Genomic DNA, 27397 nt, shown 5'->3' with positions numbered 1-27397 from the left:
ACCCAGCTAACACATTGTCTGGGCGTAGTGAGGTAAAAAGAACGGGGTAGAACAGCTCGTCATAAGCCGCATATTTCTCCAGTCAGTGCTATGCGACGCTGGAGGCGTTGTAACAAGCAAAGTCTCTGGGCAGGAGATGTCTGGAAATAAGAGATTTGGTGTGATGAATCACGCTACAATCTGTGGGATTCCGATGGCTGGGTTTGTGTTTGACGAATGCCTGAAGAACATTGCCTGCAATTATGTGTAGTATTAACAGTGAATATGGAGAACATTGTGTTACGGTATGGGGATGTGTTTCGAGGTTAGGGCGTGGTCCCCTTATTGCGCTTAAGAAAACGTTAAATGCGGATGGATATGAACACATTTTACAGCATTGTAGAGGAACAGTTTGGAGATGACGACTGATCATATCAGCAAAAGAATGCACCCTTTTATAAAGCAGCTGCTGTGAGGCAATGGGTTGCGGACAGTGATATTCCTGATATGGACTGGCCTGCTCAGAATCCCGACCTGAACCCAGAACTTTTGTGGACGAGGTACAATGTCGACTTCGCTCCAAACCCCGTCGTCGAACATCGCTACCTTCTCTTGTTTCGTCTCGTGGCGGAGAAGGAGCTACCATACATCCACAGACATTTAGACATCTCATTGAAGAGGAGCAGAGTTCAAGCCTTCATAATGGTGAAAGTTTGAATCACCCCATATTAAGTCCACTAACAGGTGTCCGGATACTTTGGATCGTATTGGGTATAGACCGGTTAATGAAATACTTCCTAATGTTTTCATCTGTTTCCAGAACGAATTTTTCACATTAAGTTAAAGCCCGAAGCGAGGTTTGCGCTCTTCTGAAACTTCCGGTCAATTTAATTCTGTCCACCGGACCGAGACTCGAAGCCAGAACCTTACCTTTCGCGGCAAATGCTCTTATCGTCTGGGCTCTGCAGGCACGACTCACTACCCACCTTCGCAGATTCATTTCTGACAATACCTCTCCCCTACTCTAAACTCCACAGAAGTGTTTCTGCGTACCCTATGGGACTGACACTTCTAAAAGAAAGAAAAGTGAAAAGCGGGAGGGAAGTACTGACAGAATTACAGGCGTGAAACGGATTAAGTCGTACCTGGACATCTCTGTCGGTAAGACGATTGTTCACAAAAGGCAATATTCCAGGTTAAAATCCAGGTCTGGCACATATTTTTGATCTGCTAGTAAGTTACTTGACCTATTTACGTTGATGGAACTTATTTGGCGTTTGAGATCAGGTATTTACGTTCTTGAGCGACACACAATTAACACTCGAATAGGACGTTTCCATATGAGGTCAGGCATTGGCTTAACATACATGCTAACAACATTTTAGACATATCTCAGGACAAATGTGTTAATGTACAGATCTGTCCAAGTGATAACTGATTCGCTCTGCGATTGGAGATATAGCCACTTGAACGCGCACATATTGTGGACTGCCTAGTAAACGACAGGAAACGCAAAAGAAGGCGCCGTTGTAGGCTGAAGGCGTTTGGCAGTTACCGCAGGCGCAGGTTATGCCCTAAGTTTAGGCCGCAATAGTCACCTGCCAGTGCGCAGCTCGTGGTCTAGTGGTTAGCGTTGCTGTCTCTAGTCCGTGGGTTCGGTTCCTCGCCGTGTCGGCGCTTTCCTCTGCTCGGGGACTGAGTGCCTATGTCGTACTCATCATTTCATTTCATCACTGACGCGCAAGCCGCCGAAGTAGTGTCACGTAAAAACACTTGCACTAAACGGTCGAAATAATTTACTCGAGATCTCTCGGCCAGTAATGCTAGACGATCTATTCGTTTACACCAGGCGATGTGAAAGTATAATCTTTTAATTTGTAATCAGCTGGAACTATTATGTGCGTACATATGCTATATCACTGAGACATTCTAAACGTGTAAGGCAGACTTTTTGAATAGGCGCGAAACGCATATAAAATTAAAATATCGAAACACTTAGTATGCTGAAGTTCTGCCAGTATTCGTCGCAATGAAGATACAGAAATACAAGTACCAGTTGCACTCCGGAAACTATTTAATTTTTAGGAAGTGAAATCAATAAACCATTAAAGAATTTCATCTGAATAATGAATTAAAAAGTGTCCACCTTCTTGCAAGTTCACAATTTTCGTTTTGTTTAGTTAATCCCGAAACATTTTCCACGACTGTTGTGTTGAATCAACAGTACTCACACTAGTCGCATTGATATCCAGCTAAATCTAGCTATGCGCCACTATAACGGGCCGAATAATGGCGTCCCCAACTTATTGGATAACCGCAGTAAGCAATGTAGCTGCTCCCTAACTGCTACGACAGAAATCGCTCATTACAAAACTGAAAAAGATCGATAATAACCCTCTTCCGCAAATTCATCAATACATCCTCGACAGTGAGGGAAGCAAACTGCGCTCTAGACATCAATCTCTAAAGCGCGCAACAGTTTTGGATGAAAGTGCATTCAGCCTAAGTGATTACTGGTAAGAGGAGTGGACCAAAGGGGCACCTCCTGCCTTTCATCATACTCGTTGCCTCACCACAATACCGTATGGATTCGACAAGCCTCGCAAAATCTGGGCTATCTAAATAGAATATGCACAAGCTGTGGCAGATGTGCACACTCACTGTGTTCATGGGGAAAAATAGTTTCCCCCAAATGCGATTGTGGCCCTCCTAGCCAAACCGGAAAACGTATAGTGGAAGATTGCCCACTGACAGCCTTCGCTAGCGACCGCTCCAAATTCTTGCACGCTATTGAAAAGGCGTAGAATAGATCAGCAACATGGACATTCGGCTGTGGTTGTATGCCCATTTACGAGGATTGGAGCTCTAATAGTGGCAACTATTTATTTACAACTACAAAATAGATACGTGTTTCAAAGTTTTACTGACCTTCAAAGTAGTCATCAGCATTGTGTATAACGCGTTGTCAGCGATGTGGAACTCGTAGGATACTCTTAGCAGTGCCATTTGTGTTGACAGTGCGAGCGGCGCGGTCTGTTGCCCGACGAATTTGCAGCAGTTCTGAAGCGAATGCCGTCAAGTGTTTCCCTCAGTTTCGAAATCGAGTTGAACTTACGAGGGCTTAAGTCAGGGGAGTGCAGTAGCTGGTATTGCACTTCAGCCCCATCAGTCAGACAAATCTGTAACAGCTTGCACTGTACGCGCTTGAGCATTGTCCTGCAAAATAATGGTCAGGTTCTGCAGAAAGTGTCATCACCTATGTCTCTATGCTGTTCATTTTTGGAACACAACCTACGACCAGCTTAGAGGCATAAGTGATGACACTTTCTGCAGGACCTGACCATTATTTTGCAGGACAATGCTCAAGCGCGTACAGTGCAAGCTGTTACAGATTTGTTTGACTGATGGGGCTGAAGTGCAATACCAGCTACTGCACTCCCCTGACTTAAGCCCTCGTAAGTTCAACTCGATTTCGAAACTGAGTGAAACACTTGACGGCATTCGCTTCAGAACTGCTACAAATTCGTCGGGCAGCAGACCGCGTCGCTCGCACTGTCAACACAAATGGCACTGCTATGAGTATCCTACGACTTCCACATCGCTGGCAACGGGTTATACACAATGCTGGTGACTATTCTAAAGGCCAGTAAAACTTTGAAACACTTATCTATTTTGTACGAGCTGTAAATAAATAATTTCCGCTATTAAAGTTCCAACCCTCGTATTTTGTGGTTGTAGGTATTTGTATAAATATTTTTTTTTATTTCTATATGACCTGCATGTTTTTTATGCGTTCTTAATGTCTATATTGTAGACTGCTTATGTGTAATTAATGCATGTGATGTAATATGCCATACACGAAATAAATATGTGTACCCTGTGGCTACCAACAGAAATCACCAAGTCTAAATTAATACAGCATTAGACTTGTGGCTGATTTACGTTGGCAGCCACAGGGCACAAATAATATGAAAAAAAGGAACAATAAAAGAAAAATATAATGAAGAGGCTACAAGTGTGGTGACATATGTTTGGGGATTAAACAAAACAAAAAGAAAAATGTGCTCTTGCAAGGAAGCTGGCCCTCTTTAATTATTATTTTCTACAAGCACGGGAATAGAACTTAAAATTACATCCGACACACGTCAAATTTTTAAAGGAACAAATAGCACAGGCTATTCTTTTATGGACGGAAACACTTTTTGCTCTTCTGGGTATCCTCACCCACACTTGGTGATTTAGAAGCACCACTAACTTAGCACTAGCTTATTGACGAACCGAGAGACAAAACATCTGGTTGGCTACAACGCTAGCCGATGCGGAATACAGTAGTTGCCACCGAGAGATATGGCACAGTGTTTAGCAGACTGGACTCGCATTTGGAAGTGCAGCTATTTAGATCCATGTCCGGTCAATCAGGTTTAGATTTTCCGTAGTTTCCCTAAATCGCATAAGGCCAATTTTCTCCCCGAATCCGACCTTATGGTCCGACTCTAATGACCTCATTATTGGTTCAAATGGCTCTGAGCACTATGGGACTTAACACCTGAGGTCATCAGTCCCCTAGAACTTAGAACTAATTAAACCTAACTAACCTAAGGACATCACACACATCCATGCCCGAGGCAGGATTCGACCCTGCGACCGTAGCAGTCGCGCGGTTCCGGACTGAGCGCCTGAACCGCTAGACCACCGCGGCAGGCCCTCATTATTGGCGGGACGTTAAAACCCTATCTCCGTACCTTTTCCAACAATCTCACAGGTTTCTGTGGGAAGCTTTTGAGTAGTATGAGGCAACGCCAACAGCGGGTGAAAAACCGAGATCTTACAAGGAAAGCACACCCAAGATAGTGGCTAAAACCGAATAATAATTATTTTAAAATGCGGAGATGTGTCTTTTCAACCAGCCATAAATGTCATTTACATGCAAAGCTGTGCATTTGTGTTCAGGCGATGTCTGAAAGTTAACGGAGCTAAAGACGCACGAGTTGCTGGAGAAACAATAGTGCGTGACAGACATTTATGACCAGCAGAGTCACGGGGGTCATAAAAAAGCTAAACGTTTGCTTGAGCCAGTGTGTGTTAACACATGCATACTTACAAGGCCATATTTCCCAAAATAGAAGTTGATGTGCTGTCGTGCGTTCTTCCGTATGTACAAATCAATTTGCGATGTGAATGTAAAATGACTTGTTCCACAAAATTACGATTTATCGTCCACATGATCCGTGGAACATGAAGCTAATTAACTGAGGTATTATTTGGTCCAAAGTTTGACTATTGCATGAAACAACACATGTTAACGCATGCACTACTTACAGCGTCATATTTCCGAAAATAGTAGTGCAAATGTGTAGTTTCAGTGAAGTGATTAAACATAAGTGAAAGGAACAGAACGCACCAAGGGCGACATGTGAGAATAGAATACATCGTTTACAGTTTATCCGCACTGCGGTAGATCAGTATCAAAAGCCACACAGTGACCCCACGATCCAAAGTCTTCCCACGAGTTGGTCCACTCCAATGTATTTTAATCACATCATTGAAACGGGACATTTACACTTGTATATAAATCGTAATGTTGTGGAACGAGTCATGTTACATTCACTTTACTCTTTTGTACATATATATATATATATATATATATATATATATATATATATATATATATATATATGTGTGTGTGTGTGTGTGTGTGTGAGAGAGAGTTAGTAACACCTATTCGCCATCTTTTATACATTACAATAATACCTCTCCTATAGAACAGAAGGAGTTATCAATTACAAACTTTTTTCACTTTCATCCCATGTAGGCTTTCACGGCCGGCGTCTTCATCAGTAAACACTTCCGGGCTAAATTGCCGTGGTCGATCTGTAGAACTTCTTCTCCCTAAGTTCTACAGATCGACCACGGCAATTTAGCCCGGAAGTGTTTACTGATGTTTTTTTTACTTTGCTTTCAAATTTTACTTTCCTGTCTGTCAGACAGGGTAAGTTATGAAAAATTTAGTTGCAGCATGTGCACCGCTTTTTGTGCTAAAGAAAAACTTAATGTGGTATAATGAATGTAATTTTTCCATATGGTATTATAATTATGTACATCATTGTACCTTGTGAACTACAGTGGATTATTTAAAACAAACTTCATGAGGGACTAAATATAGTGCGAAGCTGTAGTCACAATGCCGAAGTCCTTAAACAGATGCCCACAAGATGATCGCGGGTGTGCACCATACATAATTCTTACAGCATGTTTTTGACCAATGAAGACTTTCTTTCTTAAAGATGAGTTACCCCACAATATTATTCCATGTGGCATTACTGAATTAAAATAGGTGATCTTACTGATTTGTCTCTCCCCAAGATTTGCAGTGCAAGTGCAAATGACTGAACGAAGTTGTTCGAGAATCTCCAAAATATGCTTTTTCCAAATTTAAATTCTCATAAATATGGATACCGAAGAATTTTGAAGTTTCCCTCTTATTTATTATTTTCTCTCCATGTTCTACACTTACCATTGCTGCAGTGGTGTAGCCCCCCCCCCCTCCCCCCCCCCCCCAGATGTGCAGAAATAAATATGTCGTGCCTTTTGTTTACCATTTCTCCTGTTGCTGTATGTATGCTTGAATTGATTGCAGTATTAGTGTTATCTGCAGAAAGAACTAATTCTGCTTGCTGTATATTAAACGGAATATCTTTTACATATATGAGGAACGATAGTGGACCTAAAATCGAGCCTTGGGGATCCCCAACGTGATTTCTCCCTAGACAAAATAATGTCCTTAGACTACGTTGGTTGAATTACTGAGTACTATTTTCTGAATTCATTCGGTTAGATATGACATTATCCATTGCTTGGCTATACCATCAATCTCTTAAACTTTCAATTTGACTAGGAGAATACTGTGATTCATACAGTGAAATGCCTTAGATAAGTCTCAGAAAAAACCAACCGGCGCTATTTTATTATTTATTGTTAGTAAAATTTAGTGAGCAACACGTAAATGGCATTCTCAGTAGAGCAACTCTTCTAAACTGTGATTTGCTGACGATATTATTGTTGCTCAGTTGAGATACTATTCTAAAATGCATCACCTTCTCAAAAATTCTCATTTGTGCTCTAGCGATTCTGCTGACCATAACTGTCTGTTACGCGGTGCTATTTCTTCTGCGGCCGGTGCCTGTGTACACTTTAAATTGGTAAAGTTTCAAATTTCGATTACATACAAATACAGAACTTGACAGGTACATCGCCTTTATGAGTAGTAGAACGGACTTGTCTCCGTATGGTGAATTAATTTTCATTCGTTTTTAGCCGTTCAAGCTGCGACACTGCCCTTTCAGATTCAATTTGCAGTTGACACGAGGTTTCCCGACGGTGGAGCTCTATAAAGTAGTCGGAATACCTGACTCCCGGGCTAGGTTCAGACAATCGACGCCTAACATTTACAAATAATGTCGAAGACCACAAGGAAGGAAAATTATGGTTTAGCCTAACAAGGGGACCATCAGATATGTTAATCGCGTATTTCGTTGTGTCTTAGTTATGTTGTACAGGGACCTGTACTGGGTACCTGGCCGGCGGCTTTTCTTCCGACAGTGCCTGGTTTCCGTGAAAATCGATGTTGATGTTTTATGCGCACCTCCCGCACCCGTAACGTTACTCATGTTGGCACCAAGCAAGCGTAGAGCAGCGGCTAAGGTTCAGGACTACCATCCAGTCGGTACATTGCTAACTCTGCTGTTTAATTTTACAGCTAGGTTAAAGTTTCCACGAAAGAAATTCGAAATGCTCGAGTCTTGCTAGAGACTAATAGAGAAATCATTTCGTGGAAAAATTCCACAAAAAACATTCTTTAATTCTGCATGAATTTAGTGCACCTGCTTTCACAGGAATTACCAGGTACACGTGGTTCACGTCGAAGTTAATCGCAGAAAGAACAATGTTTTTGATTTGAAACGAAATGATTTTCGATATCGCTTGCGAAAAATCCGTGTGCCTGCAAGGCAATAAATGTGCATAGTATTCTACCAATTTGTGTTTAGGTTGCTTCTACGATAAATAGGCTACTGTACCATCCAGAATTTCGTTCTTGCACAACAAGCGATAACAAGTAAGCAGATTTTGTAATCTGTTCTGTAGCAAACGGAATACTCATCTGCAGGAAGCTTGTTGTAATGAATGATTTTTTCGATGAAATAGAAAAAAGAAAGTACCTGTGCAGGATTTGAAGCTATGTCGCCGTCAGCGTGATAGCCCCGGACTTAGCCGCTGTGCTATGGTCGCTGTGACAAAATATGGTTACTTTATAGGTGTAATTCGTACGAATAAAACGTCAGCATCGAGTTTCAAGGAAACTAGGGCCGTCGCATGAAAAGCTGGTAGCCAGGTAATCAGGACAGGTCCCTTTATAACGTATCTAACACCTATCAAAATCCGCTATTAACAGATCTGACGGTCCCCTTCTAACACTACAAGAACTAATACATCCGCAACATGGACACTGCATATCAGTGCAATATGCTACGAGGTGGCCATACCAGCTAGCGAGCTAAGCTCTGCTTGCAGCAAACTACGAGTGCATGATGAAAAGTAATGCCTCCGGATTTATGTGAAAACTCTTAAAGGTTTTTTAAATAAAGGAAACTTTTAACATTCTACATATTTATCTGCAAGTCTACATCTCTGCAGCCCTCTGCCATTAGAGAACTCCGAATTGTAGCGTGTAAAATATAGGTGTGTGAGAAACAGCGTGCTGTAATCGAGTTTCGAATTCGGAGAGTTCGTCCACATATGGAGCATCCTCTGCTTTGGAATGACATGTTTGACCATACACAAGCGCTGCGATATCTCCAACAATCCGACGCCTTGGGTGCACTGTCTTCCTTTGGTTCACTGTCTTCGATCATTTCCCATACGGTCCCTCTGGCCCCTAATGATTTTCATCTGTTTGCAAAACTTATACAAAGCCTTCGCTTTTATATTGATGAAGGGATGCAAACAGAGGTGAGGTTGTGGCTCCGTCAACGCAGTGAAACATTCCACAGTGACGGTATCAACAAATTGGTCTCTCTTTCGGAGAAATGTGTTTGTCGCCAGGGTACTTACGTTGAGAAATAAATACGTAGACAAGGAGAATAAAGTTTTGGAATATTGACAACGTTTATTCAATTTAAAAAACTTTAAGAATGTTCGCATAAAAATTCCGAGGCATTATCTATCAGCACACCCTCGTAATACCAGATTATTATTTTATTTTGTCGTTGATTAACAGAAGTAAGACCCATCAGAAACAATACCACAAGGACGAACAAAACAAAATTATTTTTGAATGAACAGCACACGGAGCTTAGCTTCACATACGCACGGCATACAGTAACCTAGAGTTAAGAAGAATTTCGAGTAAGTAACAGAACATGCAGCAAATTTTACTGTTTATGAACTACTACTGACTTAACTATTAGACGAAAGGTTTGACCTAAACATAAAAAATTACAGAAATGTCCAGGGAATTGAAAATTGAGGCAGTCACTGGAAAATTGGCGCAGAAACTGGTAACAGAATTCAGCGGACGAAAAGGTCAGAAAGAATGATAAAATCCAAATTGCTATGATGGAGGAGATATATTAATTTATTCTGCTCTCCCATGTGGTGAATTATGTCTTATCCGTTATACTGTTAAAGCAAAAGTCAAAATAGGGAAGGATGTTTGAAATATACAGGTAAGCCAATTCGACACTAATCGTGCCTGCTGGTAAGTTGCAGATGACTATATCTTGAAAAGCTAAACGGACACGTAGTGTATTCTGTTTAAGTGTAAAAGTAAGACTAAGGCATAAGCATACGTGTTATTGCAAAAGACTGAAGCTCGTTCATTACAAAGACACATTTCAACTGGTTCCTGTATTGCTGCATCTTATCAACACATGATCTACTTTAAATAGAACATAATAGCTTAGGTAGAACCGTGGCTCTTATTGATATCGATTGGAAAAACAATTTAACAAGTTTATTGTTACCAGACACAACTTATTGTATTTCCACTACGCGTTTCAGAGGTTTGAACCTCCATCGTCAGGTGAATTTATGCGAAATAATACAGCATATATGTGTTATGTGTACGACTTTAAGACACGGAACGGGACGTTAAATTCTAATATTCCTTCCTTTCTTTGCTCCTATATCTATAATTTAAATATTTATTGATAGGTGACAAATTTAATATATATGTATTAAATTTGTCACCTATCAACAAATATTTAAATAGGAAAAACTGCACTTGGACTACATATAAGCATATCAATTTTTCATGGAATATAAATAGAAAGAATACGAAAGAGCTGATGAAAATATTTTGAGCCTATATTAATGGAGAATTTGTAACAACATGAAATTAAATACTAATGGCAATAAAATGTCGTAATCGATTTTATAGTGAAGTGACACTTAATTCAGGGCATTCGTTTCTTACATCTGGGAGTTATGAAAAGGGTGTTTCGACAGAAAGAAAGTTCATCTTATGATGTCGGATTCAGTGGCTGCCATCATACGTAAATGAATTCTGGACCAACGTTGTCTCTCTGTAACGACAACAGAAATGGAACAGTTGTATCGAGAGAGGGGAATACATGCGTAAGGGACGCCAACACACAGCTCGCGAAGTTTCTGATTTCACTTGCTGAGTTCGCCAGCAGTTATGTGCAGCGAGGTGCTGTGACATGCAGGCGAATTGGAAGACTGAGGATTGATGTCAGAAAGGCCAACAGAGAGACACAGAAAGCTGGTCAAAGCGTCGGCACGGCAGTCGGCGCTTGTGAATCCCGCGCCTATCATAACAGACAAACAAACAACAGAAGGCATAATTTTATTTGTAGCAACTAGTTCCTGTTAATTCGAGCCAGCAGCCGCGCGGGCGCCGGAAGCTGTAATTTTTACGGAGTATACCTTTATTTGACACGGCGCACTCATATTTATTTTCGGTGTGCGGAGCTGTGCTCGGACAAAACGCAGGCTGTTCTGTCGCTGCCAGAAGACGGCCGTATTGATTGCAGTTAACTGGCGACCGTTTCCGCTTCTCAGACGTTGAATGAAGGCGGAACGGGTGGTAGCGGTCAGAAGTTACAGGGACAGTGATTCCTAGTTAGGTAACTCCACAGCCACGTTTCATATTATGCACGAAGAATGGCTGAAGATTATGGCTAAATTTCCGCCATGTCAGACATCTTAGGACCTTCCCAACCACTCTCTGCACCCGATACGGTATATCTTAATGTCCTATACTATTGACACGAATTACTGGAATGGGCAAGCGCTATTTTCTGTTAGTTATACATCAGTAATACGCAACCATCATAACACTGAGGGGGAAATTTTGCATGTTGTAGCAGTTATTAATATTAATAATACCATTATAATTTGTTTACTGAATTATTTGGTTCAAGCAAGCACTATGGGATTTAACTTCTGAGGTCATCAGTCCCCCAGAACTTAGAACTACTTAAACCTAACTAACCTAAGGACATCACACACACCCATGCCCGAGGCAGGATTCGAACCTGCGACCGTAGCGGTTTCAGACTGTAGCGCCTAGGACCGCTCGGCCACTCCGGCCGGTTACTGAAGTATTTGATTGACACTGTATAACTATTATGTCTGCTGTAGGTCTGGCGCCTACCTTGCACTTGTTAAATCACAGTCGACCTCACGTTATTTCAGTGTAGCTCTTCGTGGTGTGGGTGAAGGAGCACCAGTCCACAGCACCGTCAATTCCCGAACTATCACTTCCGTAGTGACCGAGGAGACAGCATTAGACTAATTGTTGTGCGGTATTTCAGCAGGTTATTCTTCCGCCGTTCCATACGCCAATAGAATGGGATGAAACTTTAATACGTGGTGCAATTCTAAGTACATTCCACCACGCATTTCACAGTGGTCTACAGACGATAGACGTAGAATCGAAAAGTCACACTGTACATAATAATTACAGTAACAATAATATTAAAATCTACATTTTATATCGCATTAATCCTTCTGTGGTACTGTTCGAAAAAGGGAAAGCTGACATTTAGCATCTCGTCAAAACTGAGTTAGAGACGGAACAGAAGGCTGGAATTGTTAAGAATAGATGCAGAAATCGACCGCGTTTCTGTTAAAACCATTCTGACTTTCGCCTCGGTTGAGTCAGAGACATTACGAAAACCTAAAGTAAACTAGATTTTGAACGTCGCCGATGTCGAACACCATTTCAGTGCCAATCACTACATCGTTTCGATAGGTAATGGGGATTCGACAAACTAATGCTATAAAACGTTTACGGATTGCGACTTTTTAGTTTCATGCGATAATGCTACAAATGTAACAGAAACTCTGAATTATGTGTACTGTTAAACACTTGTGTCGAAAGTCTATTTACGAAGGCTCAAGAACTTAGCCAGTTGGTTGTGTTGTGAGACAGTGCAGTCATGAGCCATCAGTCTTCCTACATTCCGTTATGACTCGAATGGGAGGAAGGCTAAATAGCACAAAACGTATTAGCTTCTTTCACATACTGTCAAGCGGTCCGCAGAGTATACCTACAAGTGTAGGAGATATCATCGTTGCGACGACACTGTCATTTGCTTAAGGTTATGCCTGTACGACAGAGATTAAAATCTTGCCTCTGTTACAAAGTGTAATTGTAGACTGCTAAATAATGTTTACGAACGCACTACATCCCCACGACTACTTTGCAACTCACAATTATGTGCCTGGCAGAGGGTTCATTGAACCACCTTCAAGCTATTTCTCTACCATTCCACTCTCCAAAAGCGCGCGGGGAAAACCAACACTTAAACATTTCCGTGCGAGCTCTCATTTCTCTTATTTTAGGTGACTCTTTCTTATACAATGATCATTTCTTCTAATGTAAAGTGAAGAAAAATGGTGAATGAAATTTCGTGAAAAGATCCTGCCGCAGCGAAAAACGCCTTAATTTTAACGGCTGCCACCCCAACTCGCGTATCATATCCGTGACATTCTCTTTCCTGTTTCGTAATAATACCAAGCGAGATGCCCTTCTTTGAACTTTGTCCTCCGTCAGTCCTATGTACTCTAGAAGCGGACGGACAAGCGCAGCGTAGACAGTCTGTTTAGTAGATCTGTTGCATCTTCTAGTTGCTCTGCCAATAAGTTGCACTCTTTGCTTAGCTTTCCCCCACAACACTATGTGATAGTTTTAATGTAAGTTATTCGTAATTGTAATCCCTATCTGTTTCGTTGGAATCACACCCTTTACATTTGGGTAATTTATCGTATAAACGAAATCTGATCGAGCCCTTTTAGCAGTCATGTGAATAACCTCTCACTTTTCATTATTTAGAGTAATTGCCACTTTTCGCACCATGTAGATATCTTGTCTAAATAATTTTGCAATTGTTTGAATGATTTTATGCCTTTACTAGACGGCGAATGACAGCGTCATCTCCAAACAATCTAAGAGAGCTGCTGCTCAGATTGTCTCCTAAATCGTTTATGTAGATTACGAACAGCAGAGACCCTATAACACTTGATTGGAGAACGCCGGATACCACTTATGCTCTTTTACTCGATGACTTCCCATCAACTACTACGAACTGTAGTCTCTCTCACAGAGAATCACGAATCCAAGTCGCACAGCTGAGACGATACTCCGTAGGCACACAATCTGATTAGAAATCGCGATTGTGAGAAACGGTGTAAAAAGTCTTCTGGAAACGTTGAAACATTAAATCAATTTCACTCAGTTTCCCAGTCGACATCATTCATTACTTAATGAGAATAAAGAGCTAGTTGTTTGCACAAGAACGATTTGACAATAAATCTTTTTCTTCGAGGTAATTCGTAATGTTCGAACACAGTGTATGTACCAAAATCGTACTGACAACTTCTATTGTTGCTTTTCAAAATTCGGACAACAGCCCATGAATCGGTGGTAAATAAATAATGGTTATATACAGTCTTCATAAGTGTAACTCAACTTCTCCAGCTGACGACTCACCATAGTCACACCAGATATGAATACGATAGCCGCACGGAGTGGTCGCGCGGTTTGAGGCGTCATGTCACGGACTGCGCGGTCCCTCCCGCCGGAGGTTCGAGCCCTCCCTCGGGCATGGATGTGTGTTGTTCTTAGCATAAGTTAGTTTAAGTAGTGTGTAAGTCTACGAACCGATGACCTAAGCAGCTTGGTCACTTAGGAATTCACATACATTTGAACATTTGTATACGATAGGGGTGAACAAATGTTGAATGTTCCATGTCGTGTCTGATGAGAGAAACAAAACCGTTTTACCTCACGTATCTCTAGGGGGATACTTACACAAGACAGAAGAAATGGGAAAAGTATGGGGAGCATCACAGCTGACATTTCGGACGTCATGGGAACACAATGGAAGGAAGGACGTCCTTAACAACGTCCTGTTAGTAAGTATTTCTCGCAAAGACAGTCACTGTACAAAGCTGTGCTACACGGTCATCACTCACATACGAAAATTGTACGCGTACTACTTGAAATACAAATCTATACATTGTTTGCTGCTAGATTGTAACTAATACAGCTATAGCAAAGTGCCAGCGCCGAATTAAAAGACGAAGTTTGAGGAAGGTGATAAGTTCTAATGATGTACACAAAGACTGTTGCAAGATCAATGAAACAAAAATATCATACTGGTACTGCAAAATTCTACCACTTTACGGGAAGTTACAGTAAATGAAACCTTGCCTAGACTGTCATAGAACAGGGGACACGTCAATAGTAATTAGTGCCAAACGTTTTTTTTTTTTTTCCCCGAAGGCTCTACTTCGGAGTTGAAATTCGTCGGATTTTTCCACTGTCGCTTCTGTACGAAAATAGTATGCGTACGACTTTAAGTGCAAGTGTATTCACTGTCTACAATTGAAATGCAGAAGACAAATGGGGTTCGTTATAGTTGTAGAAAGCTGCATTATAAACTACAGCCATATATTGCACATAGAAACGGACATAATTTTTATGAGATAAGGCAAAGTAGACAATAGTGGTAAATCTAGGGTGTAATACTCGCAGGTGCATACAGTACAAGATATGAAACTGATAAAGAATTACCGATCGGAAGAAGGGACGGAAAAGCAAGCGGGATTCCGAAGACTGCAGGGTATAATAAGAAAAAAGAATGTAAGAGAACGAACAGTTGTGATCGGAGGTTGTGCTGCAATCAAGCTATGCAGCAGGGCCTAAAGAGTACATGTTTCGTCACATGTAGCTGATTGCATACTTGCTTGCCGTGTGTTATGCCATAATAAAACAAACAGCAGAACAAACAAACTATAATGGGGCTCGTCTAAACAGCGTGGAAATGAGTTTGCTAATGATACGACAACAGTGTGCGCACACGCGTATTGCTGTGACTGGAGTATAGCGCAAATACAGGACACGTTGCATTAAAGAACTGCAATGTGTTTCGTTTCATTAATAACAAAACTGTCTGTACTGATAACATAAGTAATGAAAACTGATTATGCGGGAAATTCGCATTTTGAATATTGAGCGAGCTTCAGTGGTACGTTTGAGAAAACAACAGATTACTTACTAGTTTATTGCGGTGTGGGATACTGTTTTGCCTCATCGAATGACAGGGACATTTTTTTCGCATCAGTCTCTTATACGGCAAAATGGTGATATTGGTAGCACTGTATTATGTGCCTCAATTACTGATGACGTCACTGCTAAAATAGACACGAGAAACGCATTATTGAGCGTGATTAATATCGGTAAGTGAATGAATAATACTACACAATACCTCGGAACACCAGATGTTGAAGTTCGCACTATCCTGTAGAAATATCACGTGCTTTTCTGACGATGTTTATTCATGTTGGTGCTTTTTCTGCTGCGTCATCATTCGCTATAACTGACAAAATTTTTCTAAGTTATCAAATACTTTCACACGCTCTTGTTGATTCTACGACACTTAGTCAGCAACAACAATTCCATTCCACATTATTGGAGCTTAACTTTTTCCGTCAGCGCTACAACTTTGGTGACGGTCTGCTCGCGGAATCAACAGCAAATTTCACATACGATGGTGAAGGTGTTGGTGCTTGAAAACGAGCCAGCGAAAATATAAGAAAAAATTGCAACCAGTGCATGTTTATTGCAGAATTATCCTCAATTTATATCACAGTCGCAGGACAGTTGTTGGGTGGTTGAGCAAGGCGAGCAGAACTTTTTTCTAACCACTTTGGTACCTGAGCGTCAGTGTAGACTTCCTCCACACGCTACGTTCGTCGGAGATGTTGCGCAGCACTGTTACGCTGTAGTTATTACGCACTAACGACTCCCGGTGGGGGCGATTATTCATTCAGCTTCCTTCGAAGCTAACACTGCCTGGAAATTCATTTTCACTGGCGCCACTGTGGATCGGGACATCCTTGCCCTAAACCCGCGCCTCTTCCTTTGTCGTCCGTTTTACAGAAGTACACGAGACGGCCGAGTCCCAGCCACTCTGGAACTGCCTCCGTTCCTTCGCTATTGTAAACCTCCCCCAAGCCTCCGGAGCTGTCGCAGTTATGCCGCTAAAGCCACTGCAAAGGGCAGTGGTGACGGGACGCTGCATCAGCTGGCGGGCCGGCCGACTCACCGGAGAGACGCAGCGTGCGGTGTGGCGTGGTGCTGTGTTGCTCGCGACGCTACCTGCTCGGATGCTGGCGGGACACTGATGCTCGCTGCCTCGGTGCTCCCTCCGCCTTTGTGCTCGACAGCCCCTCCGCCGACCGTTACCTTCGGGCTCTAATCCGCCAGTTGTCCCGTCCGCAGAAAGGAATGCGAAAAGAACTGCCTTTGTTGGACGATATCCGAGGAGCACGCTCGCGTCGTCACATACTGTGGCCATCCCAGTCACGGCTCGTCACAGCACCGTTCTTCTCTGGAGTTGTTCGGTGATAATTAGACCTGCGTACCACGCTTCATCGGGCAAGTGAGCGATGCGGCGTTGGGGCTGCTAGGATGCTCTAATCCCGTCCCAGCCTCTTCTGCGGGGCTTTCGTAGATAGCTCCAGCGAATGACTCGACGCTTTTTTATTCGGTTCTACGTTAGTAGCAACAACACCTCTGATAACGATCATACTTGTTTGTCAAATTCGCTGTTTCCTATCCAATGGTTTGTCAAAGAAGGTCACAGATGTACCAACCAAGTTTGTCAAGTATAGGATAACATCATTTTTGAATCAGCTGTCACGTTGTGTATTCGTGTTGCGAAGTATTTTGATACTGGTATGAATAGGTGCCAATGCAGACTAAGCGTATCATGCGTTTACCTTAGCAGTGTACATAAAGAAGAAAAAAAGAAGCTGGTCCAGGGGGTAGCTAAAACTGAAATATAAATTCACCCATGAAAATCTGCTAAAAGAAATACTACTCTCAATAGCTGATGATTTCGTTAACTTTCTCCGAGTGGACAGTGATGCTTTCAATAACTTGTTAGAATTACTTCGCAAACGAATTGAAAAAGGAGATACAGTTACGCGAAAGTATATTGTCTTCTCCTTACTCCTCCAGTGAAAGTTAATTAAAATACCACAATGTGGGATCACGTAACCTACCTCGTCCAATGTAAGAGCCGGAGAGCTTTGATTTTATTTTACTTTATTGCACTCCCGCTTGTATGTAATTGCGGAAATCCGCGATACAATGAGTTACATTACAATAAACACTCTTTCTTGCTAAACATTCGCAGTGAAACATTAACACATCCACCATCTTGTGAAATCAGCCATCAGACAAAATTTCAGTCAAACACGTCAATCAAAACAGCGCACTGCGAAATAATTCGACATAATAAGAAAGTTTGACTAATTATTTGATCATTTACGAGAATCTTTATTGTATATGTACATCCGTACTCTGAAAATCAATACTAAGTGCATGGCAGAGGGCACTTCCTACGTGTAGCGGATTAGGGGATTCTTCCGTAACATTCGTATTTGGAACGCGAGAAGAATAACAGCTTAACTGCCTCTTTATTCGTTGTAAATGGCCTATTTTTTTTATGAGCTTCTCCTTCTTTGGAGAGTGCTCTAGCTGCCGGGAAGTTCATCATTTTAGTACACGACCGGTATCTGCTGTATTATTGAAGCCATTCTCTAGCGTATCTGACACTGAAATTGAAAACGCATGATATAATATTTCCACTACAACTATTTTGGAATGTTATTAAGTCTAATTACGTTTTTCATTGGTGAAGCATGCATCTTAAAATTTCGAACATGTCAAAATATTACTCCATTTAATGGTAAAGCCTGTCAATATTTCTAGTGTATCAAAATGTGCAGTTTTATAATCAAAGCAAGGCCATATTTCCTACGATGTTATTGGGCTTATTTTAAATCCACTCCGACTTTAACTGCGATTATTCTTGGTGTCCTCTTTTTATATGTTCAATGACCCCTACTACTTAGTAAGGGTTCACGCACTTGAGCAGTATTCTAGGATGAAACTCACTAGTGTTTTTTATGATAAATTTGTTTGGAAGGCCCTCTTCGGCAGTAGCTGTCCTTACCGCGTTGCACATTAAGCAAATTATTCCCCAGACGAGTTGCGCTGTATGGTTCAAGAACTGGTAGTAAACATTTTGCATACATTTTACATTTTTAGATTTGTATTCCTAGTCTTCAAATAGTTTTGCTTACGAATGAGATGTTTCGTACACGTTACTTACGGTGTTTGGCCCCATTGCTAGGCAAGGAAAGCTCGATTTCACTTACACTATACCCTGTTTACGGGTTTTCATATCCTCTTTTTTCCGTTCTCCCATCAGTTTAGTGTCGTGAAACTTCCGACAAGTTGACGTTATACAAATTCTACTGTAGCTACACTCATTACTATGTATTTGATTTGTTTTTCTTATAAGTTGTTTACAAAAGTGGCACTGGTGCTGTATAACAATAAATCGGAACCGTCTGGCGAATAACTTCCTTAATATGGTCTACGCTTAAGATTTATTTATGATTTTATTCCACTAGTAGATCGCTGATGCGACATCCATTTTGAGTAGCTTACATTGTTTATTTTACTTTTCTACATAACGGGAATTGTGTAGATTTGTCTGGTACGGCATTCTTGCCTAATGCAAAACTTATATACTCTTCTTTCCGGCGTAATCACAACCCAATGCAAGCATACCTCTCCACGCAGCTGCTGCATATTTACAAGTAGCTAAAAGTACAAATAAACCTCCACTACGAACGATCACGGACAAGGAGGACGGATTATTTGAAATCTACTTCCTTCAAACACTTTTCCAGTCTTAATCACTGCATCTCCTAGTTGGGTGGAATCATCAATGTGTCTTCTGCATTAGGTGGTCCAGAAACAACCGTGGATATCTGTTCATCCGCTCTGGATAAAGCAATTTTACGTTAGTCTTCGTTGAATGTTGGCAGTTAACACAGTTACTATTAAGTGAATATAAATACTCCATCCGACACATCTGCCTTTTGTCCCTTCACTGATTACTTTTTATTTAAATTTAGTTTCTATTGTGAAAACGATCAGTGAGAGAAAAGAACCACTGTCTGTGACTGAAATCTTTGTTTCATCAACAATTTTAATGATGTTAATACAACTTTGGATCTTAATACGTACATCATTTAGTTCTCAAGCGTATTTTAACTACCAGGAGATTATCATAACTTTTAAATGTTTCATGGAATAACAAGCGGCATTCGTTTTGTGCGACCATTACTGATAGGCAAGTAAAGCTAAAATAATCGATTTTCTAAGCAGTTGGCATCTTTCGGTTTGTTATCCTGGTGAATTTTTCTTTTTTACGTTTCTTACTGACTGCGTTTACATAATTATTCCATTTCATTTAAATATGAGAAAAAATTACACCAAGCAACTGCTAAATGTATTTACTTTTTATACAAAATACATGCATTTTGTAGCTGCTTTTTCGTATAAAATGAAGGCTTCAGCTGCGGACGCAGCACAGTCATCTGTAATGTGGAAAGTCCTCAAGGAATTCCATTTCATTTGCTTCCAGTGCTTTTGTTGCTCACTGTCAGCATCGTCCGATGGAATGGATAAAGGTTCAAGCTGGTCGAAATTTTGTTTGGCCAGAACTTGTCTTAAGACTAATTGGGATGTATTCTCCTTTAGCAAGTACTGCTTAACATTATTTATCCAGGAAGTCTTGTTTCGCGGCTGCGTTACCACTTTTAATTTTATAACACGCAGTTAGAACTAAATCACCGAGAACACATTTTTTACAGAATGGAAATGTGACGGCGTCAAAACAGGGTTGAAATAACGTTTTATTTAAGTATTTATATTCGTCAGCCTTTCTTTTGAAAGTACTTCTACAAAAAGTTGTGACGCTGAACACAAAAGGGAGGGAAGATGGCCTACTTCATTTCATATATTGATAACAGTAGCTTGACACACGTTATATTTCTTCGCTACTGTCTGATCAGTATGACATTTGAGATAATTTGCAGAAAGTGCAGAGTAAGTATCTTCTTAAACGCGTATTGTGTTAAAGTTTTAGCAGTAAAAACATGAGTATAATTAGCCCTAAGAAATGAGAAAAAAATTGGTTTTTATTGAACCGATTTGTGCGGAAATGACGAAGCTTCTCATCCGCAAACGAGAGCGAGTGAGAGTGAGAGAGAGTGAGAGAGATAATTTCGTATTTGTTGCAGTAGATAAAGTCCTCATTCAGTTGTTGTCGTCTCTGTGTACTTTCAAAATTATATTTCTTATACCGTATCGTCACTGTCGAACATAGTTGTCACACGATGGTCTAGTTATCTGAAAGTCTGCAGCATAATTTACTATTTTTTTGTATGTTTAAATATGAAATTGTCTCATCAGGGATGTCTAGAAAAACCCATTCGTCAATCGGTTTCAGGTATTCGTTATAGAATGCTTTCTTGTGATTTCTGGATGCTTGTCATTTATACTGAAAAAAGTGTGGCACAGACCTGTAACATAGGTAGAGCAAGTCATTGACTTCACTCAGTATGCGCATGAAGAAATACACGTGCACGTACACTAGGCTTCACATTTTTTGTCCCAGAATTAAGCGTCCACAGGTTCTGACCAACGTTTGCTTGGCTACAAATGAAAGGCCAGAATTGGAATTCCCCTCCAAAATGTTCGTAATGTGGATTCCCTGTGCTCCTGTAACCAGCTCGCCTAGTATTTGGCTGAAAGGTCCCTGTCTATACAATAGGTCCTTACTCGAGCATCCCATTCCACCTTTAGTGGTGGGGAACGAAAAGTAATAATAATAAGAAAACACAGACCTGCAGCTCCTGAATCTTGTTGTGCTGCTGCTGCAGGAAGTGGTGGTGCTGGAAGCGGTGCAACTCCAGCTGCTTCTGCGTCTCCGCGTTGGCGAATGCCTGCAACAATAGAGGACCCCACTAAGTCACAAGTTGATAACAACAAAGCGAAATTACATGTACTACGTATGCTGAAAGACTGATCGTTGTGTGTGAGACTTGGGGGACCGCTAAATTTATCTCTATAATTAACATATCTGTTATCAAACTATGTGGACCAAGTATGGCTAGTCCTGTTTTCACCACTCAGATACAAAACTGTAAATCACCTCGCAGGGCACGCTAGTGAGATATACTTCCAATCCAGCTGCTTACTCGAACAATTCATTTTCAACAACCGATCCGTTACCGGATATTGGCGGTTCATTTGCCAGTTTTCTGTTTGTCCATCGACGTTCGAATAAAGATCTGCCTCAAACCCGCTTCTTAAAATCTTGGTCTAGAGGTTATATTACGTTGAAGTGTCAGCTGTAGGAACATTTACCTCTTAGGATGCCGCATCGCATGACAGAATTATTGAAGCTTTTCTTTCTTGGTAATATTTTCAATTTCTAAAACTTTTTCAATTTTCCTCAGTGTTTCGCGCTTATCATCGTGGCCATTTAAGGAGATTCTGAGTATGTAAGTGTAAACCCACATATCAGAGGCCTTCAAGTGTTTCGTGGTCTTGCCCCGTTCACTGTCTAACCGCAAGTTTCTTACAGAAAGCCGTCAGTCATAGATTCCTCTGGGTGCTCATTTTGCTTTATAAGTACAGAACTGATTTTAAATACTGTCTATTCAACGTGAAGTTTAATTTCAATCTGAGTGTCCCATTCTGAATTAAAAGAGGTCCCCAGGTGTCCCATTTTATCGGCTTTCTCATTTATAGAAAAGTCCAGCCAAAGTGTTTTCTGAATGCTATCCTTTTCTCTAAAAAACTATTAATTTTGATTTTTTATTTACTGATGGGTAAACCATTAGATTTGCTACTTTCAAATAGACTGTTTAGTACTTATTGAAGATCTAAAGACACGACAATGTCATCAACATATCTGATATTGTCAAAACGTTGAGACGGTCACGAATCTCTCTATTCTCTTCATGTTGTTTGAAGGACCACGTAGAGAAACAGAAGATCAAAGATCTTTATCTGCGTAAAGACAGAAACCAAGAAGGTAGACATCACGCTTCGTTGTCTCGAGCCAGAGATTATATCAGAACAATGACAAAAGACAGTAACCAGTGCTGCAAATCGCAATCCATTTTAAATTGAAGAGAGGTTTCCTTTATAGTCTTTTCATTTGTGCACAGTCTGCTTAATGAGATTTCTGTGTGCTTTTCTTAGTTATCTAAACTTTTTGTGATAGTTTCCATAATACAAGGAAAAAGAGATACGACTGTTTACAGCCACTTGTAGATAAATGTTAGAATTGTAAACGTCCAAAGCAACATCGACCGTTATAACGACGAAACTGTAATTTCTAGTTACCAGTTGTCATAACCTCATACTGAAAGGAGCAAAACAAAAAAATTCGAGTACTTACTCCGAGACTAGTAAATTTTCATTCAATTGACTGCATCTGGGGTAATTAAATACCAGTCATTGTAATTCTCACTTATTTTTACTGCTGTAGATTTTGAAATTCTTCTACAACTTCGTCAATTATCGTTCAGTTTCCTTTTTTACTTAGCAGTATTTATTCCGTTTTCTAAGTGTAATACATTTTCGTTGGCCTTACGAAAACGATTTTAGAATGTTAATTAATTGACTGGCAAGTGTTATTACGCCGTTATGAAGTCCATGTGTTACAGGAATTCACGTAATCAAGTGTGTTCCTTTTGTTTCCGTTTCGGGCATGGTTAAGAAATTCTGTCGTTGGTAGTTTACCAGTTGCCCTCCTAGTTTCTGTCCAACTCCAGTAAAATGTTTTGTTTCCGTTTCGCTACGCACAATATGTCGCCCTCCGGAACTAACGTCGGCAAGATTTGACTTCTGTCTCGACTTGTATCTTCTTGCTCTTGCGCATATTTGTTGTTATGTATGAGAAAATAAAACTTGGACATTTCTCGTCACTGGTATGTGCAGCAGTCTCCAATTTCACACTGATTATCCTCCATCGAGACAACATCAAATCTGTTAGAAAAAGTTTATTTATTTCGAAATTGATTCTTACTTCATGTCTCTCGCTGTTGTTTAATCAGGTATTCGTTTCACTGTGACATACCGGATGAGTCAAGTTTGATTGTGCCGCATTTGACCAATTCATGAATTTAAATTTTGTTGTCTCCCTATTTGTTTGTTAGGAAGACAAATGTGCCGAAAAGCTTTAATAACACGTGGATTCGTAATGAGAGCACATAAAACATAAACAAAGTTTAAAAACAGGTGTTCTCGGTAATCGTTGGCCTCGTTAATGTTAACCCAAGATCCAAGCGTAAGAGAATATTCACGGACGTGTGCTGTGTATAGGAACACGTAATTTCTGAGAAGCAGCTATTATCAAGTTTTTATGCATGCTGTAACAAGCACTAATTAGGTACCATTAAATAGTTATGTACGTGTACTGTTTACTCAAAGGTATTCACTGTAATCTCTTTTTAAGTAGGTGTGACTATAGCCTAATTACACAGAAAATCGGCCCGTTTCTCTTTTCTCCCTAGTACTGCATGCGTCCACGCGAATGTCGAACGAAAGTTGTCATTGTCCTGGAAGATTTATTTTAGTAAACTATGCTCTAAACTATTAATACCGATCATCAACTCCAGAATCCTTAAATGCGTGTAATTTATAAAGAAAAGAGCAAATAACGTGCGTTTTTAAAGCGTCTCGTTTCCCCAGCTTTCAGTGTAAGATCTGTGGACGTTTTGCTCAAGACTTTGCTAACAGAGTATTCTAATGAAGTCTAAACAAGTATACGTACAATATATGAAAAATACTTTTTCTGTGTTACAGTTTATTAGCAAGTGCATTTCAAAAGTGACCGATATAACATTAAAGAGAGGGAGAGAACTTGTCTGTTTCGTGAGGAAACATATTTACTTCGTTAAGGTGCTTTACTGTTAGCCTTTTTTAAAGTACAAGCTTTGTAAGTATCTAAGAAGTATATATACAATATATGAAGAATAATTTTCTGTGTTACAGTTTATTAGCAAGTGCATTTCAGATGTGACCGATATAACATTAAAGTGAGGGAGAGAACTTGTCTGTTTAGTGAGGAAACATATTTACTTTCGTTAAGGTACTTTACTGTTAGCCTTTCCTAAAGTACAAGATTTTTTTTTAACTCTAGCTATTTTAGCATTTTATCGTATAAGAAGATAGATGAAGTAAGGCACAAGCACACGAGTTTCCCTCTCAGCAAGAGGCGGGACTAATTTCACGAGGAACCACTAGATGGCAGGGTAGGCTTTGCTCTTCGTGATCGTCATGGGAGAAACTGTTTCCCGCAAAGAATTTCTTTTAAATTCCATTTGTAAGACAAATTAGATGCATTTACTGAAACATAATTCAAGAACGTACATGTAATTTTGTCTCCAAAGCCAATCAGTCCTGTTTTCGGGCTTACGACGACCCACGACGTGAACCTCAAGTGCTAGTTTCTGCACACTACTTTCCTGCAGGGAAAAGAGGTAAGTAACCTCCTATATTACTGCACGTAATTTTGTAGTAGTACCAAGAAAATCTTCAGATAACCAGCATTCGTTGTGTGTCACGTTGTTGGAACTCAACATTTAAACTATGGCAACAACAAAATATTTTAGTACACGTTTATACATTTTATGATACCGAAGTTGTGGAAACTGAAAAATCCTTTCTACTGCGGATAGAATAAGCTCCTGCACTTCTATGGGGCAATAACAAATTTCCAAACACTTGCGTTAGATTTAAACTTATACCTCAGCAATGTATTATTTTGAATCTAAACTCGAGACTTTACAATAAGTGCAAACATGGAATAATCGAATATTTTGTAATTCGGCATTGCTGAAGTTTCCTGTGGAAATGCTTAAGAAATGTACACAGACAGCAAAAAAACTACAGAATCTATCCTACTAAAAGCAGTACAAGTTTTTTGTGCCATTATTTTTGTTACATGTAAAATTTGTGAAGTTGTGCATGTACAAAAAGTAAAAGCAATCGTTCTGTATTAGGATGCACTATGTTTGCTCCAGCGTTTGCGCAGTGTATGTGTAAATGTTCCGGAAAGGCTACCGACAACACTGTTTGAAGAATGTTCTTAGGCCTAAAAGTGAGATTGTCAGGATCGGATGCTTGCGTAGCCAGGGCTCATTAACTATACAGTTTGATAATAAATTATTAAACTAAAATAGTCAGGAGTTGCATACTGTTAGCCAACTCCATTTAACATCAGAAGGATTGCATAGAGTGAAGAAAATATCATGTTGACAATTCATCGCACATGCTCTTCTTCATCATCATCATCATCATCATCTTCTTCTTCTTCTTCTTCTTCTTCTTCTTCGTGTTGGTTTCGTGGTCCCTCTAAGTCGTTTAAAGGCATTTTGTTATGTATTCTTATACTTCCATAACTCTTATGCTGGTTTAGATAACTATATTCTTGGTGATGTGCAAACTGTTAACAGGAAATTTATTGAACCTTTAAAGACAGGTAGCCTGTGTCCGTGAATCGAGCTTTAAGAGAAACGGGGCGTAAACGTGTCAAAAAAATGGTTCAAATGGCTCTAAGCACTATGGGACTTAATATCTGAGGTCATCACTCCCCGAGACGTAGAACTACTTAAACCTAACTAACCTAAGGACATCACACACATCCATGCCCAGGGCAGGATTCGAACCTGCGAGCGTAGCAGCCGCGCGGTACCGGACTGAAGAGCCTAGAACCGCTCGGCTACAGCGGCCGGCCGTAAGCATGTCAGCAGGCCCCACTGTTCGTCCACCAAGTAATCTTATTAATTTTCGTTCATGTATTAGTGATACCGTTGTGTCAGTATTGTTTAAATTTATGTACACGCAACTGCATTACACTCTCTTATTTAACGATGCCAAAATGTGTCATACTAAAGACTATGGAGAAGTACCATTTAGTACTTCCCTTTGTGACAGTTAAATTATTTTCGTATCCACAGTGCTTTGTTCTCTTAAACAGCCGAGTTTAAATATTCTAAAAGGACCCGTCTGAGTAGGACACACACACAGAGCCATCACTTGACAATGCAGAGGTGTATATTAACTTTACCGCTCTGGATACTAATTCGACAAGACGCCTTCCCTGTGAGAACTATCTAAGTAATGCTTCCTGTATAAAACTTTTAGTTGCCTTCTCATTTTTCTTCAGGAAGTGTTTCGAATCAGGTTTTACTGATGCGACTTGATAGCGTAGGAAACCGCCATTAACATAAGGTATATTATAAAACTATTATTTTCTCTTTGATGAATGTGTAACAATGTCCCATCTTCAACGGAATTTTCACTGAACAAACATATTTTTATTACCGAATTTTATTCGAACCAACTAGTTTCGGCCTAGGCGCTTGTGTACAGTACCTTACAATGAAGTATATATAGCGACAAATAGTGTCAAATGCTTGTATCAATAGTTTTCAGTGGTACGCGTTTGTGCTGCCATGATCTACAATAAAATTACAAACATTTACAAATCATGTGCAATTGTGATCTGTTTCAGCAGGCAGGTCGTATACTCCACTTCTAACGTGGGAAACGTGGCCTTCAGTTTCCCCTTTGCCTTGCGCTTCATTACGTTATACGCTATAAGCCTACATACTTCGTTAGTTGCAGCCCGGTGTCTTTGTTATAAGCACATAACAGAAGTCAGTCCAGCTCTGAGGTGTGTTTTGTCATCCGAAATTATTCCACTCAAATTTTTTAGGAAATTTCATAGAACAGTACTGTTTGTTCGCCCGCAAGTACCATCGTTTATGAAGATATGTACCTTAGCGTCTAGCAAGTCCCAGAATTATCCAAACTTTGTGAACGCAACAAAAGATTTCAGAGTTTCTACACGAAACCCATATACTGAACAACGCGCTCTGGCGAAATTAGCTGTTAGTAAGCACTTTATAGACACGGCTTATTTGTGGAAAGAGCAGCTTAAAA

The 27397-nt window shown here is 40.3% G+C and overlaps 1 protein-coding gene across 3 annotated transcripts in view; it reads right to left on the bottom strand.

Moving 5' to 3' along the window:
- The window catches only part of LOC126281465 (transcription factor SOX-5-like), an 821264-nt gene that overhangs the window by 17317 nt on the left and 776550 nt on the right, over positions 1-27397 (bottom strand). For all 3 annotated transcript variants that reach the window (XM_049980457.1, XM_049980458.1, XM_049980459.1), the window contains one exon: positions 21280-21378. In XM_049980457.1, coding sequence (XP_049836414.1) covers positions 21280-21378 — 99 coding nt within the window. The remainder of the gene's footprint in view (positions 1-21279; positions 21379-27397) is intronic.

This window comes from Schistocerca gregaria, chromosome 7 (assembly GCF_023897955.1).
Source record: "Schistocerca gregaria isolate iqSchGreg1 chromosome 7, iqSchGreg1.2, whole genome shotgun sequence".
In the NCBI taxonomy this organism is placed as follows: domain Eukaryota; kingdom Metazoa; phylum Arthropoda; class Insecta; order Orthoptera; family Acrididae; genus Schistocerca; species Schistocerca gregaria.
Note: the sequence above shows the minus strand (reverse complement) of the source record. Positions and strands in the feature narration are given on the sequence as shown.